The following is a 21,829-nucleotide window of genomic DNA, read 5'->3' on the forward strand; positions in this document are numbered from 1 at the left end:
ATTTTAAATTAGTGAAGCCATTTGCAGATTCTTTTATACACCCTTTCACATTCCACCCATGAAATGAAATGCCCCTCTATTGAATGATCCGTACGCCACGATGTTTATTGGTGGAAAATTGCACTCATAACGCCATGTGGAACATCTCCCCTTAAGTTAAGTTATTTAAAAAAAAAAAAAAAAAAAAAAAAAAAAAAAAAGAAAGATGCTTTTCATTGAACACCCTAGAATTTCTTGGTGGATTTTCACGAGTGCTTTTATCTTATCAGATTTTTTTTGAAGATTCGAAAATTTTGTATCCCTTCCCCCTTAATTTCCCTTATAACCAAATGTAGTTTTAATTTCCTTAAAAAAAATGGCGCAATTCCTTTTTAAGTCGTTATAGCTGTGTCAATCACCTGTTTCCCTATTCTCTCGGATCTCCACTGGAGATCTCTCTCCTATTTGTTGACATAAATGCCATTGTCTTCCACAGATGTGAACAAGCACCATATGTGCAGGAGAACCGAGCTCATTTACATGTACATAAATATACCATATTTTACGTATTTATGCATACGAGATTAACCACAGGCCAGGCTAAAAGCAGTCTCATGGTCAGTATCGGTATTGCTGGAGACATACTGATATGGGTATGGACTATGGATACAAACGGTTGAATCGGCCAAAAAAAATAGATTTTTCTTATAAAAGGTGGTATTTTGATCTGGATACGACCTGGTCAAGCTGATCTGTATTGCTATTAGTATCGGTATAAGCAGTGCGATACGATACTTAATACCATGATTTTATTACCTTGGTCCTTATCCAGTAGCCTAAGGTCCAGAAAAGGCGAAACACAGCCAATGTGTACCAAAATGGGGCTGGATGAGATCGGGCTAGGGGTAGCCCAGCCCAATTCCCCCACCCCCTCTAAAATGGAGGGCAAATTTGACTTCCCAAACCCAGAGAAAGCGAATTAGGGTTTGGGTGCAGGATTTGTGTATTTAAGAAGCTCCCAGTAGAATCCAAGACCCTCAGCTATTCCTTATACTTCTGTTCTATCGTTTCGACTTTTCTCAGGGCCTTTTGCTTCTGTTGCTCGGCGTTACCTGTGTCACTCCTTTATGGTTTCTTCTCTCTCTCTCTCTCTCTCTCTCTCTCTCATGTGTGTGTGTATTTCAAAATTTGGGCTGTGACGAAGAAATGTCATGCACCACTCTGATATCGATTATATCGATCAGTGTTGATAAATTGACTCAAACCCATATAATATCTGAGCCCAACACTCTTTTCGATCTCAGTAGGTATTTTTTTTATTATTGTTTTTTTTTTCTGGATCTGAAATTCATTGTTTTCGTTCTCTTATTCACATTACGGCCGTGGCCTTTGCCTTCTGGTCTCTGGGTCTCTTGTTTGGAAGAGAGTGAGGAGGAACCAGGTGACGAGGTCTTTATGGCCTACCACGATGCGGACCATACAGTAAATCTTTTTGATTTATGCTCATGGGGATGAACTTGGTTACTGATGGTTCTCCTCTCTCCCACCAACCCTTGATCTTCCCAGTCCATTTTTTTTTTTTTTTGAACAATGTCGTAGATCTATTTGGATACAATTTCTTAGATGGCTTTAAATTAAAATAATAATTACAAAATAAGTGGATTTTTACCCTCTATTGTTTTAGATGGAGTTGATAACTTTTACACAGGATTTCCAAGGACTTGTTGGTTGTTACAAGGTCTTCAGGATGGGAGGAGATAGGCCTTTAGGGCATGATTCAAAGACTTGATCCCAGGAATTATCAAACCTCTATTTTGATTTGCCAATAAATAATGTTGTAAATTCTTGGGATTAAAAGGGGAGAGAGGGTTCTGAGCATGGTTCAGAGAATTGTTCATTAACCTGCTTCTGATCATGAAGACCCTTTCAATAATTAATGCCTCTTTCTCCTCATACACAGGTTACGTGATTTCGTCGTTGAAGTTGTGTCATCAGTAAATGCTCATACACTATTAAAGACTTGTGAATGATAAAAATTATAAAAAAAAAAAAAAATTCAAGATTTGAGGAAATTTCTTCTTCCCACTTCCCAGTTCTTGACCAGTAACAAACCCTTCGATCGTTCACACAAAAAGAAAAACAAAACAAATGAAAAGAGACTGGTTTAAACCTGGGTAAGGTTCAAACGGATCCAATGGACAACGGCTCTCCAAATTATTCTGAAAAAAACCACATATGAGATCATTTTGCAAAGATCAGCATCTGTTTTCTCCCAAAAAGTTCAAAACCATTATTTGTGGTTAATGACAAAGATGATAAACGCAAGACAATCTTCTGAGTCAACAATAGAATGGGAGGCCTAAACATTTGTCTCTCGATGATTGAAGCGGAGGAATATAAAATGGTAGGCGAGATATCGTTTCAGTCGCCCATTCCTCGACTGGTGATTCGATTGTTGCTCGTCAACATTTTCTTTTAGTCTTTCCATTCTTATTTTGATGAGTTTTTAAAAAAAAAAACTCTAGGGACCAGGACCAAATTGTTACGGGGTCTGAACCAAAAATTGTGTGTAACGGCCAAAAGAGATACGAGGGAGGATCCACAGCCACGATAACGGCAAGTGCTTTTTCAGTACGATATGAGATACGGTTCTCTGAGGGGTTCTCAGGGGGGAGTTTCCTTGCTTGGGTTACGTCTCCCTCCAAATTTCAACCTCTTGTCCTCCGAAGTCTCGCGCTGCTTCAGTGATATTTCCTGTCAACAGAAATTGATTATCACAGATTTATTAGGCTTGTTTTCATTGCATCTTTTCTTCCTTTTCCCTCTTTCTGTGTATTATTTTTTCAATTTATGAAAATTACTGATCATTATTGGTTTGTATCTGGCAAAGGGTTGAAAACTGTAGATTTACAGATTCTTACATCCCAATCTTTAGCTCTTTTCAGGTTTTAATGCGTATACATCCGAGTTCAGCCTACCCTTTCCCCTTCATTTCTCTTTTCCTGAAAGAGAACTCTTTTTGGGTGGTGAGATGGCTGAGGGTTGTCAGATAAAGAACATGCTGTTAGGTTAATCCGCGAGAAACATGTAATAGCCTCAAGCAAATTCAGATTCATCCTCTTGTCACTTAATGGAATGTTCCCTTACCAAAAAAAAGAAAAACTTATAGTCTCTTCACCACAGCCAAAAAAAGACAAAAAAAGACAAAAATCAGAAAAAAAGACTAAACAAATGGAGTAATATATTAGCTTCAAAGCAATGGCGGGCACGGCATTGCACCTGATGTGGAACTTTGAATACTCGCTCAATTCCTTGGTCTCTTCTCTTCTCCTTAAGACTCTGGACAATGGATAAAAATCATGTACAATTCTAATCTTGTACAATTATGTACAATACCCCCTTGAAAGGGTGACGCATGGACAAAGTGGTTCGAACGGCTCAGATTAATCCTATATTGATCTAACTCCAAATCAATGAGTTAAAGTTAGATCAATGTAAGATTAATTTGAACCATTCAAATCATTTTATCCATGTGTCACCATCTGAAGGGGGTATTGCACGGATAAGGAATTGCAAACGATTTTTATCCCTGGACAATGATTCAAATCAATGTTTAAAAACCTGAAGTTAGTTCGATCCAGATTCCCTCCCCTAAAGTCAACCACCCTACCCCACCCCATCTCACACTGTTCTTTGGGGTGTGAGGACCACCTTTAAAGGGTGTGGACTGTGGAGACCACACCCCATGGATGGTGTGAAATGGGGTGGGGTGGTTACTCGCAGGGGAGAGGAACCTCACCTCCTTAAAAACACACTAACCACTGGTATCCATATCGGATTGGTCCGATCCAAATTAGCCATTCCGGACTATCTAATCTGAATTTTAAATCCCTGCTCTGAATCATGTATCCCTATACATATGCTATTCATTCCTGCGTATTAGCCCATCTCTCCATCTCCCTTTGAGATTTCGGTAGAGACATGGATACCTCAAGTGGTTCTGAGGCAGTAGTGAAGGGAGACAAGGACAATTCTCATATTTTGGGAGAAGGAGAGAAGAACACTAAATGGAAATTTGGTGCTCCTAGCTATGGTGTTGTCAATAAGCTCTTTGAAGAAGAGCGATCTCATTTCCCTTTCATGCCCCTAATTGTACAAATAACCATTTAAACATGGTTAGCCTTGGAATTTTGTCCAGTAACCTATAACCACCCTATGGGATAGCCTTGGAACATGGGTTGTACAATAAACTATTCTCTCTCTCTCTCTCTCTCTCTCTCTCTCACACACACACACACACACTCTCCAATTCTCTCCCTTTTTCCCTCTTTGGTTACCTATCCTACCATGGGAAGTTAATAAACTAGCCTTTGCAATACTCAAGTAGTTGTACATGATGCAAAAACTTGTCACCAACTATAGAGTGGGTGGAGAGCCCATATTTCCAAGGACTAGTCACTCTCATGTATACTAGCTTCTATGACTTAGGTGAGGATTTTTTTATTAATTGTACATACTAACACTCCCTTAGAATCCTTTTTTTTTTAGGTAAAACCCCCTTAGAATCTTGAATGACCAATCCAATGGCAACATGTCAACCAACAATCAATGCATGGGTGGAGAGCCCATATTGCCAAGGACATCCACTCTCATGTACACTAGCATTTATGACTTGAATGAGGCCTTGCTTATTAGTTGTACATACTACCACTCCTTGCATAAATAAAGAATGACCAACCCAATGACAATATATCAACCAACAATCAATGAATGTGTTTTAGAGCCCATATTGCCAATGACTAGTCACTTTCATGTATACTACCATTTATGACTTGAGTGAAGATTTGCTTATTAGTTGTACATAGTAACACTCCCTTAGTATCCTATTTTGTTTTTGTTAAAATCCCTTAGAATCTTGAATGACCAACCCAATGGCAACATGTCAACCAACAACCAATTAATGGGTGGAGAGCCCATATTGCCAAGGACACCCACTCTCATGTACACTAGCATTTATGACTTGAGTGAGGCCTTGCTTATTAGTTGTACATACTAACACTCCCTTAGAATATTGAATGACCAACCCAATGACAACATGTCAACCAACAATACACTCATTGTGTTTTAGAGCCCATATTGCCAAGGACTAGTCACTCTCATGTATAGTCTCATTTATGACTTGAGTGAGGAGGTTCCTAAGAAGAAGTCCTCTTCTAAGTTATCACTCATTTCTTATATATATGTATTACTTAGTCTTGTTGATTCAAAGCCCCTTAAGAATTCCAATTGAAAATAGCACTAGAGAAATGTCTTCCACTTCTATGATTGAGAAGGTTCCTAAGAAGAAGTCCTCTTCTAAGTGTGAGGAAGAATCACCTCTAAAGAAAAAAAAATCATCTCACCCAAAAGCTTCCCCTAGTCATGAAGAGGATGTCTCTCACCCAAAAGCCTCTCCTCGCCATGAAGAGAAGTCGAAGATGAGGCCTCTTCATTCAAGAATGGGCAAGGAGAAGATGCAGTCCAAGATTGAGAAGTTCAATAAGAGGTTGGATCGACTAGGGAAGATGAATGAGACTATTGAACAAGTGGTTGATCCGGTCACTCCCACCGAAGCTCCAACTCCGGACCGCATTGAAAGGGGGAGTTCTTCACTTAAGCCAATATATGTGGTAGACCCAAAATCACCCCCTAAATCTCCCATTTACATCAACCTTTCAGATATTGATGATGAAGAAGTGGATGGTGCACTTATATTCCATCCTACTTTGTACAATGATGGTTGTGGTGGAAGTGGAGGAGGTGAAGTGAGTGGTGATGAACATGAGGAGTGAGCATGTCACAACAATCCTCTCTTTTTTTGGTCTCTACAGATTTTGGCACACCAAAATCTGTTTTTAGTTGTTTTATCTAGTTCTCTTCTTCTACCTTGCTTGAATATGGTCATGTAATTTTTTTTTTTTTAGGTCTTTTTATGTAATGCTTTGTTTTGTTGTTTTCACCTTTGATGCCGAAGGAGTGAAACGATGTCTCTTCGATGTCTTTTTATGTAAGACTCTTTATATGTATCAGTTCCACAGAACATATACCATCCCACCAACCACAGAGCGAAGGAGGAAAGCACAACAAACAAAACTACGGTTTCTATATCATAACTAGAGACAAGAAGGCATAAAACACCTTTCCCCTTTCCCCTTTCCAATTCCTCTTATCTATGCCCTCTTCTCTATCTGACACTTGACAGTGCAGGAATCCAATAACCTAGCTGTGCAATGTAAAATTAGCATGTTCCCTTTTGAAACACTAGTTTTCAACAGCCACCAGAAGTTTATGTCCCTGCTTAGACAACAAATATGAAACCACTTACATTATTTTGCATGTCCCTATAACATTGTCATCCTGCCAATGTGCATATAGTCAAGGAAAAACTAACAAAAAGACCTTGGTCAGCAACAAGCACAATCCTGGTAAATGCAAATTCTATTTAAAAACAAATGTATATTTTGATATAAGCCATATTAAGCTTTCCAATACTGGCTCTAAAGTTGAGACAGACGCTCTCTTATCATTCAAAAAGGACGCCACAAAGCTAGAGCTGACTAGTGTTCGGCCTTTCATAAGAAAACAAAAAGTGTTAGGCCGCAAAACTGGAATGTGGACGCATCAAACAATAGGCCCAGCCCTAGAACCTTTTGCCACCATAAACCCAAGGACATGGGAATTCAGGAGAACAACATCAAGACTAAGCCAGAGTACTACTGAAGATGAGAGAAATAATGGTTGCTTTTGACTTCAACAAATCATCCAGCAGGACCAATTAAAATACACAGCATGCATTCAAATAAATCTCATTTGAAGCTAAGAAACAGATTTGCCAAGAGAGGAATGCAGGTGCTTAACTAGTTGTTCAGTTTCCGCTAAACAGAGGTTTGACAGAAGGGAAAGAATAAATAACCCTATGTTGCAATTGAGAATGGTTAAACAGGTTCCCAGCCTACCCTATTTGAAGTATGATACAACCTGAATAAATTTTGGTCATGGGAATCAAGCTGTATCAGGTTACAACAATGCTAAAAATAAGTGTGGAGTGGAGTATTAAGGGAGTGATTGGTCACTTGGCCAACTCAGATTGGACTGAAACTTGGCAGGGTAAGCCTGTCCACAAAATGTGGGGCCCACCTGAGCGGCCACATGGCAGATAGTTGATGTCAAGTGCGATTCATATATCACCTAAGTGGGTGTCCCATAACAAAACCAGTTTCTTAAAATTAATTTTACAAATTTACTCCCATTTCATACCTCTGCCCCAGTCTAAACCTAGCCCATCGCACCCTAGCCAGATTTGTAGTGTGGACTGTTTTACGTTCTATATTAGTTTCGATCAAGTGGGAATTGATTTAAATTTAAACAAGGCAACCACCTGAATTCATTTCCATCACTAAGCATTCCTCTGCGTGGAAGAAAATGAAACCAGTGGAAGAACTTGAAAAGCTTTGATGTTTGAAAAGTCCCAATTAACATCTATTCAACAAATTTTAATTATGATTTGCATGGCTGAAAAATCCTATCCAAAAAATTCAGATATCACCTTTTGTTTTGATTCATAAGCCTCCTTTGTAATAATTCAGCTCAACTAAGCATTAACTACTAGAGTTTTCTGATAAATCAACTAAACGATCAGACTGTTTACAAATCAAATTTGGAACACTTAACATTTTTCGGCCAAGAATGGGTCCTTAGGGTTAGACTGTTACAGTTTGTCCTAACCTGGGGGTTGACGATCTGGACACACCGACTGCTATGCAGACAATCCTTAAAAAAGAAGCACACTTGATAGATTTTCTTCCACCCATTATTGTTGGTCAAGCCTTTATTTTCCATAAACCTGTGTCTATATTATTTTTCCCTCCTGATCTCTCCACTAATTACCTATCAGCATTCAGCAATAGCATTCTACTCAATCAAATCTTTTCAAGTCCCTTACATTCTTAGCAACAATCTCATTCAAATACACAGCCGTAGCACCATTCGTGAGACCTTTCACCAATTCCATTCCTTACTCATCTAAAATGCTACCATAACTATTGTCCATCCCCATAAGCAGTATGGCTTCCTACTCAATTCCAACCATAATATCCTTCCTAACCCCTTCCAAAACTTTATTACCCCCATACAGAGCCTACTCTTCTAGACAAACTATACCTCAGAGACCATTTTATCAATTGCCCAATTTATTAACACTTGTTCCATTCAATTTTCTCTGTTGTGAAAGATCCTGTAATTCCATTTGTTGCAACTAGCAATTTCATCAGCTTAAATTTATTTAATAAATAAATCCACATTAGAACGTATGTAACTAATTGCAAGATGAAGATAGTAAAATCATTCCTCTTCCGGTTCAGCATCTGCAGAACAATCAATTTAATGAAGAAACATCTTCCTAACAAATACTTAGCTTTGAATTTATAAATCAGACAATAAAGCTACTGCCTGTAGACAATGTACATCCACAGATCATAGAAGGTTATCTACAGAGCGAGTGAGAAGATATATGCATATATACAATAATAATCGAAAGGAAAACCATCAAACTTCATGACCTAAATTGACAAATAAAATCCCCAACTATCCTCGAAGTAAAAAAATATTCGAGGCAAGAAATCCACTTCAGCACATCGATACCAATCTCATTGGAACCTTATTCCTAGAAGGATCTCCAATCCCATCTGCCACAATCCGTGCGAGCTTCTTGAACGCAAAGTGCATGCAATTAGAAAGAGCAATCCAGCAAATTACCTCGTAGATTTGATTGAGAGCAGGACTAGAAAAAGATGAATAAGAAGACTCCTCCCAATCAAACCCCCCATATCTGATCCACCACCACGTTCATCCTTCAATCCTAGATGTGAAACAAGGTCCACAATTAAGTGTGGCGCTTCACATGTTGGAGGTATTTGGAATTTGATTGTGACCTATGACACAGCACTAAAATTGTAAGCATTGTAGCAAATATACCAATTAATTACTATGGCAAAAATGGAACTTATTGAACTTCAACGATATCAAGAAAAAGTGTTATAATATCCAGCCCAAGAAAAAGCACAAACATCAAAATGAAGGCACCTTCAAAGTATATATTTCTAATAATAACGCACTCCATATCAAAGATGCCTTGCCAAGCCACACAAAATAGTAAGCTTTTTCTTGTGTGAGCATGCAAAAAGTTCTGGCATATAACCACTGCTTGTGGCACTAATGGCTTCCTAAAGAACATATCTATTTAGCAGATAAAAACAGTCCCAATAATCATATGGAGGTGTTGAATAAATTCCAAGATTGACTCCTTTTCCTGAAACTGAACTTACAATTGCTGTTTATAATAACAGAAAGACATATATATATATATATATATAGATTCCTTTTATCCATGGAACCAATTGGTGTCTAAATCATTCCTCTTCCAGCAAGCTGATAGAGGAAGAACACATATAAACATTGGTGAAGGAAGATAAGTGCTTGAGGAAAAAATGCTGTCCCACTCTAGAGAAAATTAGTAGCAGCAGAATAGAATGATATTCCAAATAGAAGGCATACTCATTGCCGGATTGAAAAGAAATGGCACTTTCACCTTTTGACCCTTCATGGCGACAGTAAATCTAGGATAGGAGTCATAAAACATTCCTCTACTTTTGAGCAACTCTTCCAATCGAAGTCGTTTTTTCTTAACAATTTTTTCCAAATCGGTGTAGCTTGATGGAGATTCTGATGGCAAGGGAACCTCAGGATCAGCCTGCAGAAAGCTAAGCCCACGTTAAGAACAATTGAATGTTCTGTCCAAAAAATTTCGCAAGTGAACATGTAAAAAACTGTCTGCATTTTCATAAATTCCACAAAAGTAGGAGAAGACCACTGTTTGAGCTATTATATTGAACAACCAGAAGAACAAAACTATATGAACAGAGAGAGACAGATGGCAGAAAACAAGATGAACCCCAAGAAAGGAAAATATTAAAGACAGAAAAACATTAGCATTGCGAGGAAACGCTTCAAAGGTATAATCCCCAACCGTTTTGCCATTTGCATGAGATATTTGTTGCAGTCCAACTCCTAGGACCCCAGCCAAGATTGTTGACATTACTGAAAATAACCCAGAATATCCTGATACTGTTTCTAAACACAATCCATGAGATGTTTTCGGCTGCATGTTGCATTCGAGAGACTCTGCATGTGCCAACAAGAAGAGTAATTTCAGTCGCAGAAACAAATCTTCCTAGTTCTAATTTCTCATCTTCTAATAGAAAACTTCAAACTACTAAAGCAGACTTATACTCTAAGATTACTCCAACTACCCATGTCCCAATCATGGAAGGAAAACAAAATAAAGCAAAGACACCAAATTATGTAAAGTGGTATCACCTCATCACCCCCGCCCCAAAAAACACACACACACACACACACACACACACAATATCAAATGCTATCATTTTTGAGCCACTTCTGAGAATTTTCTCAAACAAGGAAAAATTTCAGATATGTTTGACCTTAACCCAATTACAAGCCTGCTGGATCCCTTACTTTTTTCCACCCGTGTGGGGGTGTGGGGTTGGAGGCAAAGGCACAAATAGTACACAATAACAACAACAACAAGAAGGACAGTAAGTTTTGTTGAGCCTAATGTCATTTGATTCAGATTTAGTTCGATACATGTCATTGCTATAAGGCACTTCAAGCCTAACGACACAGATGTTAACTCAACCCTCAAACCACCAAGGTTAAAAGGACAGTCGTGAGTACTCCCTGGCATGTTCAGGATACGTCTTGCACGTATAATCAAAATAAGGGCCACAATTAAAGCTGTGGTGGCACCAGCAAAGAAGCCTGAGAAATTACCATATACAGCAGAGTCAATTAGTTTTTGATTCGAGGATCCAAACAAATCCAAAGGGATACTTGTGTCGCTATTTTGTAAGAGAATCAAATCAAATTCATCTCAAAGTTGAATCCAACTTGGTAGCAAAATTTACCCATGGAAAATGTTATTCTATGCCTTTCTCTCTTTGCTTGTGGTCGCAAGATGTTTATGCCCTTCTGTCGGTTTGAGTTTGAGAAGTGCTTGATGAAGGTAGCTTCCACTCTCTCCATGAGCTTAGTGACCTGTGAGCACACAAACCAATCCAGATTAGTGATAGTAAGATCCAATGATGTATCAGACAAGGTAACACACAATGAGCAGATACTCTGCTTTCAATGCTTGCACTTGTGGGAAGATACAAATTCATTCAAGTACAAGAAGTATATAAATTTACCTTTTTAATTAAGAAAAAATATAGAATCCAATTAATAATTTTCATCAAATTGAACCATAAGCATGCTCCGAAGTTGCTAATATATCTTCGCAAAAGGAGATGCCACCTTTTCATATTACAAATATCATATGCTCTCCATATCTAACCGACTAATTAGCTCACAGCCCCCCCCTGTACATCTGGGAGTCCCTCCACCAACCAGTTCGAACTTATGGAAACTATACACTCACCTCATCAGAGCTTCCAAGGTAAGAGTTGTCAACCATGTTTAGGTAAGCCCTTGCTGCCCTTCTTGAAGTGATCTAAAAAATTAAACAAACAGGGGAAGTGCAATATCAGAAACCTATTGCATTGAAAACTTAACATAAGCAAACATGGAACTTTTGTGTATTATGTAAGGAACTAACCTTGTCATATTTCTTCATGATCTTTGAGAATCAGGTTGTAGAGATATAGCTTCTTCTTGAAATAAGGTCAAACTAGGGATGGGGTAATATGATCTCAGGGTTGGTAGATGGGGGCTTCAAACTGCTGCCCAGAAAATATCTGCAGCAGGCTATCACATGCTCTCCTCAGATTCAATATAGCAGCAGCACCTCTAGTGGGTAATGGACCTTGTAACAACACTCAATTACTCTCTTTATAACCTCACAAGTCACAACACTCAGAAATAATGGCAAAATTAACAGAAAATAAGAGAGAAGACTAGAGAACTCAATGGATAGATGTGGGTGGGGGGGGGTAGGCTCTCTCAGCGTTAGGCCTCCTACCCAGAGCTATCAGCTGTTGAAACAAACCTTTCTCAGGTCAAATCCGTTTGTAAGAGCTCACAAAGTATCATTGATCAACTGTGTAGAAAAGCTTACATTAGTTGGCTTTATGTAGGTTCAGTCATGCCTTCAAAATAGAAGCTTTACAAATTAGAAACTAAAACTGGTATAGGAGTATTCAAAAAATAGAAAATAATACAAGTAGAAACTAGGGAATCGGAAACAAAGGACTTCCAAATCTAAGCTTACTTGCCTGCTAAGACGTAAGAAAAGGAAACTAAACAATTAGGAAACTCCTTAAACTGCAAACAAATAACTTGTCTTTAAGCAAACACTAACAACTAAAACAATAAAAGGAAGCATCAAAAATAAAACTTGAACTAAGGAAACAAATCCTTAGGACTGCATTCAATTAAAAATTTTAACATCGTAACAGTACATTTTTCTAAACATTGCTAATGGAATATGACTTTACAGAATACAAAAGCACAAAGAAAATGACAAAGAAACCAAAGTGAAATAGAAAGCATATAACAGATTTACACCAAATTCAGCACTGTGTTATGTCTATCTCTCTCTCTCTCTCTCTCTCTCTCTCTCTCTCTCTCTCTCTCTCTCTCTCTCTCTTATAAGATTCAAGGGCTGAGAATACAATCATGCCAATTATAACAGATTCACAAAGTTCCCAAGAAATCCCTTTAGAGCCCTATAAATCCACCAATGTATATTTAACAATATGACAAAAATAAAAGAGAAAACAATCATTACGTACGCTGCCATATCAACTTAACCTCAGTCAAATTTGGAACAAGGGAACACCCGGTTAGGAACAAGGGAGCACCCGATTGAATTTCAAAATAGGAGGCCACAGGCAATGACAGTACATATAAATTTCAATTTTTATTTTATAGATAGGTGAAACAGAACCAAAAAATCAAACAGAAAATATGATGTTTTTCTGTTTCTGAGTACAGAAAACGGAAAAACTGTTTCTGGAAACAAAATCAAACGGGCGCGAACTTTCCCAACCAACTCAGAAAATCAAGTTCAAACACAAGAGTAACACACGATGAATGTATAATGGAGTAGAAGGAAGAGCCATACCCTCGAAGGAAATCTTCTCTGCGCTCTCGTAAAAGTAATCATCAGTAAACTTTTTCTGAAACGAAGAACATGAAACCAAATACTTATAATTTGAGCATTTAGGTTTTCCTTTGGTCTTCCCTTATTTTCAAACTAAATCTATTAGGTCTACTACTTTGAACAAAAATAACATTTTAGTGTCCTTATGGAAGGATTCCTTCAAATATATCATTACATTCATTAATAGATACCACTACTTAAATTTAAACCAAAGAGAGAATAACATATTCAACCATTAATAAAATAAGTTTCACCAAGGGCAGCACTACAGAGTCATGCAAAGCAGAATGCCCATATATCATTCAACCATCACAATGAAATTGCATAATTTCCTATGGCAAACTAAAATGTGGAAGTAAATCTTTGGATTTTCAGTCCTAGTAAATTTCTAAAGACATACATAAACTCATTTCAAATACTACCGAAACGTGAAAGTTCAAATGGATGGAAATTGTTAACATCACCTATCCTTATAAAAAAAAAAACATAAACAGCCACACATAAAACTCAAATAGAGACACCCACACATGAGATCAAATACTGTTGATCCAAAAATCACTAACTAAAACCGTTCTTCATTGTAGGTGGTGTCCAAATCATTTTCCGGCGCCACTACTACCTGAAAAATATAAGACATGGTCCCACATTATCAATATTGCACTAAACATTTTTTAAAATTAATATATGCAATGCATGGACCTCTTGAAAACATACCTTACAAGTTGCCTTGTTATGCCCTAACTGGCCACAATTGCTACATCTATTCTTCCTTCCAGTTGTCATCTCCATTGGATGTTTTGCACGACCTAAATTAGGCCGACCCCTTGTGATCACATCCAAAGGAATATGGATATTGCAATGGGGGTCATGTGTAACATTAGAAGAGGGTTGTGGATCAACAATAGGAGTTTGTAAGTTTGATGCACCCAATTCTCGTAAGATTCTTTGATTCACAATCCTCAACGCAGTTGTAGCAGATTCACATGCTGCCTGTGAACCACTAACTGTGGCTATCAAATTCCTCAAGGCATCTTGAAAAGCCCATGCAGCTGTTACTGATACAGAACCTTCATCACTTAATCTGTCTATCTTATTCGTCAAATCAATCCTTGCATCCATGGTCCATCTTTTTAAGATGTACTGCGAAGGAATCTCCTTGCGGTCTGTCTTATGGAAGACTCTCAAGATGTGTTTGCATAATAAACCCATAAACTCAAACAATTTACAGCTACAAGTTACAACACCTGCATCAATGTCATCCCAAACTTCACACTTATGCTCGTCAGGAATGTCAAAGGGACCGACCAAATACTTTTTCTTTTGACCATGTACTTCTTCTGTGGCTGTCAATATCAGTGCTGCAGACCACTGCTTCTTAAAGATTTCAAAAATCTTCCTCGTATAAACTTTAGATGCATGTATCTCCAAAGGATTACCAACTAACAGTGGAGGTTTTTTGTTGATACTGGAGAAATCACTACTAGCTTCCCTCTCCCTACGTCTTTGTACAGCCTTTTCATATTGTCGTGCAAACTTGTGCAATGGGATTGATTGCTTAAAGTAACCACGAAAGTAATAATTCATCCCCTCGCTGCGTTGTGTGGATGACATGCCAGCAAAGAAAGTACCTTTAAGATATAACGGTACCCAATGAACCCGCTGCTCGTACATTTTCTTCAACCACTCATGTTCAACGAGATTGTAAGCTATTAATAACTCTTGCCAGCTTGTCTCAAATTCATCTTCTGTCTGACTACCATATATACATCTCCCAAAATCCTTTTTAAATGATGGACTTGTCCCATACAAATTGCTCAGGTGTTCCATAAAATGTTTTTGCACATGCCATGAACAGTACCTATGCTTTGCATTTGGAAACACATGTGGAATGGCCCTCAAAAGTGATGGACATTGGTCTGTAATAATTGCCACAGGTGGTCGATTATCCATTGCTTTCAACCACGTAGAGAATAACCAAATAAACGACTCAATTGTCTCATCTGCTATCAACCCACATCCAAACAAAGTAGTCTGACCATGATGATTTACTCCGACAAAAGGACCAAATGGGAAGTGATATCGATTCTTCTTATATGTTGTATCAAATACCAGGACATCACCAAATACACGATATGCAGCTCTTGCCTGTCCATCAACCCAAAAGATACCTCGCACTGTACCATCCTCTGTTTTGGCTATTTTGCAAAAGAATTCAGGATCACATAGTTTTGTGTGGTGCAAGTATTCCAGAAATCTTTGTAAGTCCACCCCAAGAAATTTCTGATTTTTCCTCTTCATAAAGTTCTTAAATGCCAACTCTGGCAAACCCACCTTGGAGGCTCCACCTGACATAGTTTTCACAACCTCATAAATAGTTGCCGGCCCTATACCACAATCATCTAAAGTGGTCGCAATCTGTACAACCAAGTCTGAGAGCCATTGATGTGATCGAAGCCGATAAGTTTCATCGGGTGCCACGAGGTTATGGTTATGACCTGAAATGAATTGGTCAACAATCAAGCCCCCTTCAATTGATTTTACCCGTAGACGAGCAGGACAACCAATTCTACTATCAGCTCGACGGTTGACTTCTTTTCCTTCTTGCCTTTTATCATTGCAGTCCTTAAAACCTTCCCTACTACAAACATACATGCGAGACAAGACATCCCTCTCTTCATTCATTCCTTCTTTCCTTTTTCTTGACCTTTCCACTTTAGATTTTCGAACGCTAAATCCCATCTTCCGAGCATAATTGTTGTAAAATTCATACGCATCATTTTCATTGGTAAAATACTTCCCAATGCATTGTTCCTCTGTGTACTCTACGGGGTTGTCAAAGTGCTTTGTTGAATCATCAACAAGAAAACTTTCACCCCCATCAACATGCTCACTTGGTTCATATGCAAAAACACCATCTTCTATAGCTTCATTGGTCCCCCCATTTTTATCATCAACTACCACACCACTGCTATTTAATTCATTTTCAATATCTTCTACATCTAATCGAATGGCTTCCTCCAAATCCGTGGGACCTTCCCTAGCATACACGTCCTCTACAAAACAAAATACACAATTAAATACAATATTATTTTATATCCTTTGTCATATCAAATGTGTTTTAAGGGAAAACTCACCTAACTCCCTATATGGTATAATATTCTCTACTATAAGTCCATCGACAATAGTATCTGATATTTCATCATCAGGTGTCATTTGTTTGTCCCCTAAAACACTGCAAATATACAAGCATGTCATAATTAAAAGCCCCATAAAACGAGTAAATGAATGCCTCCCAATTAAAGAAGTAACATCACATGTAGTCAATATCAAATTCTACCAATTGTAGTCCACATGATCAGGAGAATCTAAATAAGTCTCACAATATTAGTATGTACGTGGTAAAAATAGATGCAGGTATGGACAAAAAATCGGGGTTTGTAAATGGTAAACCTTATATATTGACCTATGAGTTAACATATTGATCAGTCCTTTTGATCATATGATCAGAACCACCAAAATATTTTTTCTCTTCTAACAGAGAAGGGTTTTGTCCAGAGCTCAGGCACGGGTGCATGGTATCACAAAAAGATATAATACTAAATATCCCACCATTTTAGCACCTCTGGCTTTTTCCGTATCAATACTTCCTTCTTATCTCTAGTTTCCATTCACACATGCACATAGGGAGAGAGAGAGAGAGAGAGAGAGAGTGCTCTTCATGAGAATATCTCCGATACCAGAGAAGAAGTTAAGAGATTTTCCAAACCACCATCACCATGCGTAGCCAAACACAACTACTCTATCATTCCAACCACTGCCACTAACGCAGCTGTGATCGGAAACCGGTTGAACAAATTCAATACAAACATCAGAAGCTATTAGAAGGTAAAAATCGGGGGTTCTTGCTTTTCTGTACAACCAAGTCTGAGAGCCATTGATGTGATCGAAGCCGATAAGTTTCATCGGGTGCCACGAGGTAATGGTTATGACCTGAAATGAATTGGTCAACAATCAAGCCCCCTTCAATTGATTTTACCCGTAGACGAGCAGGACAACCAATTCTACTATCAGCTCGACGGTTGACTTCTTTTCCTTCTTGCCTTTTATCATTGCAGTCCTTAAAACCTTCCCTACTACAAACATACATGCGAGACAAGACATCCCTCTCTTCATTAATTCCTTGTTTCCTTTTTCTTGACCTTTCCAACTTAGATTTTCGAACGCTAAACCCCATCTTCCGAGCATAATTGTTGTAAAATTCATACGCATCATTTTCATTAGTAAAATACTTCCCAATGCATTGTTCCTCTGTGTACTCTACGGGGTTGTCAAAGTGCTTTGTTGAATCATCAACAAGAAAACTTTCACCCCCATCAACATGCTCACTTGGTTCATACACAAAAACACCATCGTCTATGGCTTCATTGGTCCCCCCATTTTTATCATCAACTACCACACCACTGCTATTTAATTCATTTTCAATATCTTCTACATCTAATCGAATGGCTTCCTCCAAATCCGTGGGACCTTCCCTAGCATACACGTCCTCTACAAAACAAAATACACAATTAAATACAATATTATTTTATATCCTTTGTCGTATCAAATGTGTTTTAAGGGAAAACTCACCTAACTCCCTATATGGTATAATATTCTCTACTATAAGTCCATCGATAATAGTATCTGATATTTCATCATCAGGTGCCATTTGTTTGTCCCCTAAAACACTGCAAATATACAAGCATGTCATAATTAAAAGCCCCATAAAACGAGTAAATGAATGCCTCCCAATTAAAGAAGTAACATCACATGTAGTCAATATCAAATTCTACCAATTGTAGTCCACATGATCAGGAGAATCTAAATAAGTCTCACAATATTAGTATGTACGTGGTAAAAATAGATGCAGGTATGGACAAAAAATCGGGGTTTGTAAATGGTAAACCTTATATATTGACCTATGAGTTAACATATTGATCAGTCCTTTTGATCATATGATCAGAACCACCAAAATATTTTTTCTCTTCTAACAGAGAAGGGTTTTGTCCAGAGCTCAGGCACGGGTGCATGGTATCACAAAAAGATATAATACTAAATATCCCACCATTTTAGCACCTCTGGCTTTTTCCATATCAATACTTCCTTCTTATCTCTAGTTTCCATTCACACATGCACATAGGGAGAGAGAGAGAGAGAGAGAGAGAGAGAGTGCTCTTCATGAGAATATCTCCGATACCAGAGAAGAAGTTAAGAGATTTTCCAAACCACCATCACCATGCGTAGCCAAACACAACTACTCTATCATTCCAACCACTGCCACTAACGCAGCTGTGATCGGAAACCGGTTGAACAAATTCAATACAAACATCAGAAGCTATTAGAAGGTAAAAATCGGGGGTTCTTGCTTTTCTTTTCTTCCAAGATATGCTATACCTTACCGGAAAAAAATACCTTATACGGATATCGTGCTGCTGTTATATTAATAGTATAGATAAATCAACCATTAGGATTTATTTGTTCAGATCCTACGGTCCAAAATATACTCCTAAAAAAGATTCTTAAATAGTCTCTTCTTATCTATTACTTAATTTGGTCCGTCTTACTTGTCTGTTAGGGATTGCATTAGTCATTCATTTACTAGTCAATTAAAGAATCTATTTTAAGAACAAGGACTGTAGTTAAATAGCATAACAAATATTGTAGAATACAATGAAGTCCTCTGAACGTAGAATTTCTTGATTGCTTGGGTAGCTTCATGCTTATCTTTGAGTTCAAGGAGATCTTGGAGTGTAATAAAATAAAGTCTTCTGTGCCAAAAGGCTATCATAAGTCTAAATGGTTCTCTTAATTGTAGTTTCTGTTTTGGGAGTTTTAGTAGTTTAGCAAGTTAGGAGTCCTAATAGTATTTTCTAAGTTATTTTAATTATTTTAGGAAACTAGATACTACTTAGTAGGAGGGTTTATTTTTTTCATTTTGGTTTTTATTTACATGTAACATCCTCCAGTCAATAGTTAATGAAGAAGGTACTTTTTAGTGAAAATTGAGAGTTGTGAGAACTCCTCTCTTTCATCCCTTCTCTTCTCCTCATCTTTTCTTTTAAAGTTACTGTTCACATTAATATTCCTGGGTACTGTTTACAGTCCCAGAATACCCCCATCTTTTCTCTTATTTTCCCTTATTTGCCAATGGCAGGCTGCTGAAATCAGAAAAATAGTTCAGATATAGGCCTTTGGAGCAAGTGATCTGATCTTTGATTCCTAATCTGGAATTAACTTTCGCTGGCTGCATCATAAGAAAATATGTACTGTCATTGCCTATACATGAGTTGTTTCTTTACATTTCCTCATATTAAATGTATAATTATATTTGTCTTTTTTCCTTTTTAGGGGTTCTTTCTATCTCCATTTCTTTTATTAATTTTTTTTTCTTTATATAGTTTAGCATTTGTTGGTTTTGATGTCCACACCTATTCTCTACACATTAGGAACATATTATTTAGAGCTCTATTATCACAATTGCAAATACAATACAACTAGTACTGTAGTCCTAACTTCAAGATTGCAAGGTTATTTATGATGCCATGTAAGCTTTTAGAAAAACATCATCCGTTAATAGTAGTTCCAACCGAACATTTGTCATATAATTATAAGCTTCTCCTTGGCCTTCTTGTGTTAGTGTTCATTGGCTGCTGGGAGATTTACAACTGGTCTTCCATCAATCACCTTGATAGTTTCTAGTGGAGCTTTAATTCAGGCCATTGTTCTTCTATGGCTTTTGCTGAAATACAGGTAAACCTCTCGGGGGAACTCTGTTTAATGATTTTGTTGAACTTATACCACCACTATAAATTTGAAGATGTATCATCTGTCTGTCCTGCGATGGACAAGATACTGGTACTGTTTGTCTCCAGGGGTTAGGTTTCATTCCAAAGCATGGTTGCTATGATTTAAAACACCATGCTGTTAGGTGTTACTGTTGTTTTCAGTTGCTGCTTTACATGTTGTAACCAACTGATAATGATATCGAGTGATCCGACTGTTAGAACAGTTCTTAGTTGTCTTGTTGAGAAATGGCCTTTCATCAGCATGGTTACTAACTAGTTTCAAGTAGGACATCTGTTTAAAAGGGTTGGGAGTTCTCAAACATGGACTTCAGAACTCAGAAACTCTCTTTTATTATAAATCGAAACTCAATAATTTTCAGTTTTAATCCGAAAAAATCAAGAAAACAAAAAAAATTAAAGGCAAAAGCATATGACAATCTCAGAGATTCAAAGCTTAAAATCTGAAGTAAAACTAAAGTGTATGAACTGGCAACTCATGAATCAAAACCCTAAACCCATCACTGAGAACCAATAAAACCAAAAATTCATACAACAGTTAAGCAAATAATCTGAAAAAAGCACAAGCATATAAGTAACTAAGAACAGATTTGTATCTCTGGCAATTTACCGGACAACCTAATGGCTCCTTAATGTTGTATCACAGAAAAGAGTCCCAATTTTGTTAACCCTTTCAGTGGCATATCTCAATCACATAAAGAAGCATTTATGGAACTCCACCCAATGTGGATAATCAAGTACTTGCTCATGTTCTTTAAATCTAAAGTAAGAAAGTCTATGAATAGAACCTTTTAACTCATAATTGATTAATTGAATGTCATGGTCAATTTGGCAAATTGAATTTATCTACAAAATTTAATGATTTCATTGAGTATTACACTGTTCTAACATAGGAAAAGGTCTTGTTACAACATAACTAGAAAAAGTGCAATCACAAAGGTCACCTTATAGATAAAATTTTCAATCTTTGCATGCGAAGCCTATACAAAAGAAAATTGTAGAATACCACTAGACAACAACCTTCAATAAGTCAGCATATTTATTTCTCCTTGTTGTAGCTGTTGAAAATTGAAATATAAGGATTGAGGAAAATATTTAAGTACATGTCTCTCTTGTGATTGATGATCAAGGTGAGGATTGATGCCGGAAGCTCTACTCTCCTTGGGCTGGACAATTGGCATTCACACGGAATCCTCATCAATGCTAATGGGGACAAAATAAGGTACGTCACGGGAAGGTGAAAAGCAAAATTTTCTGATATTATTCTTGATGGGATTTGGAAACCAGGACCACGGCTTCTTACCCCAGGTTGATTTAGGCATGGGGATCCTAGTCTAGTCAGAGATCGGATCCTGGATTTTTGCAGCTTCCTTAGCTTGGAATTTGGCGAGATCACAGGCGCCTTAGCCCCCATGGCACAATGTTGCCTGGCTCAAAGGTTTCATTCCCCAAAATAGTTTCATAGTCTGGTGAGTTCTCACTCAGTCTCCCCAATGCAATGCTTTTTACTCCAAAGGTGGATCTCCCTATCCCCCAATTGTTGGTTGTATTGTAATGCTGTGGACATTCACAACCAATTCTTTGCCTACCCCTTTTTCCAGTCAAATCTAGGAAGGATTACTTCAGAGATGTTCACCTTCTGGGTCGATAATCTTGCCTTTTGAAGAGCAATGGAATTGGGTGAAAAGAGATTTCAAAGGGAAAACCTCACAACCACCGCAGAAGCTATTATTTCGTGGGAGATTGGGAAAGAAACGTGGATGACGTACCTCTCTCCCTCATCTTCTTCCCT

At 37.7% G+C, this 21,829-nt stretch overlaps 3 protein-coding genes and 2 non-coding genes across 5 annotated transcripts; 2 read left to right on the forward strand and 3 right to left on the reverse strand.

Moving 5' to 3' along the window:
- Nucleotides 1–1,169: 1,169 nt before the first annotated feature.
- Nucleotides 1,170–1,263, forward strand: LOC122087766. Its single transcript, XR_006142840.1, has one exon. It is a non-coding gene; the product is annotated as a small nucleolar RNA Z221/R21b (small nucleolar RNA).
- A 1,059-nt stretch (nucleotides 1,264–2,322) lies between these two features.
- Nucleotides 2,323–2,448, forward strand: LOC122087784. Its single transcript, XR_006142855.1, has one exon. It is a non-coding gene; the product is annotated as a small nucleolar RNA snoR111 (small nucleolar RNA).
- A 5,926-nt stretch (nucleotides 2,449–8,374) lies between these two features.
- On the reverse strand, nucleotides 8,375–12,015 carry LOC122086815. The gene is made up of 6 exons (XM_042655768.1): nucleotides 11,690–12,015; nucleotides 11,513–11,584; nucleotides 11,001–11,130; nucleotides 10,043–10,197; nucleotides 8,773–8,948; nucleotides 8,375–8,381 (listed from the first exon to the last, which is right to left on the reverse strand). The coding sequence occupies exons 1-6, from the start codon at nucleotides 11,705–11,707 to the stop codon at nucleotides 8,375–8,377; spliced, it is 558 nt and encodes a 185-aa protein (XP_042511702.1). The 5' UTR covers nucleotides 11,708–12,015.
- A 1,406-nt stretch (nucleotides 12,016–13,421) lies between these two features.
- LOC122086816 (protein FAR1-RELATED SEQUENCE 5-like) lies at nucleotides 13,422–16,722 on the reverse strand. Its single transcript, XM_042655769.1, has 3 exons — nucleotides 16,330–16,722; nucleotides 13,910–16,248; nucleotides 13,422–13,814 (listed from the first exon to the last, which is right to left on the reverse strand). Exons 1-3 carry the CDS (start codon nucleotides 16,463–16,465, stop codon nucleotides 13,758–13,760), a joined length of 2,532 nt encoding a protein of 843 aa, XP_042511703.1. The 5' UTR covers nucleotides 16,466–16,722; the 3' UTR covers nucleotides 13,422–13,757.
- Nucleotides 16,723–16,891: 169 nt separating this feature from the next.
- Nucleotides 16,892–18,226, reverse strand: LOC122085710 (protein FAR1-RELATED SEQUENCE 5-like). Its single transcript, XM_042654224.1, has 2 exons — nucleotides 17,825–18,226; nucleotides 16,892–17,743 (listed from the first exon to the last, which is right to left on the reverse strand). Exons 1-2 carry the CDS (start codon nucleotides 17,958–17,960, stop codon nucleotides 17,064–17,066), a joined length of 816 nt encoding a protein of 271 aa, XP_042510158.1. The 5' UTR covers nucleotides 17,961–18,226; the 3' UTR covers nucleotides 16,892–17,063.
- Between the last annotated feature and the right edge of the window lie 3,603 nt (nucleotides 18,227–21,829).

This window comes from Macadamia integrifolia, chromosome 8 (assembly GCF_013358625.1).
Source record: "Macadamia integrifolia cultivar HAES 741 chromosome 8, SCU_Mint_v3, whole genome shotgun sequence".
Taxonomy (NCBI): Eukaryota; Viridiplantae; Streptophyta; class Magnoliopsida; order Proteales; family Proteaceae; genus Macadamia; species Macadamia integrifolia.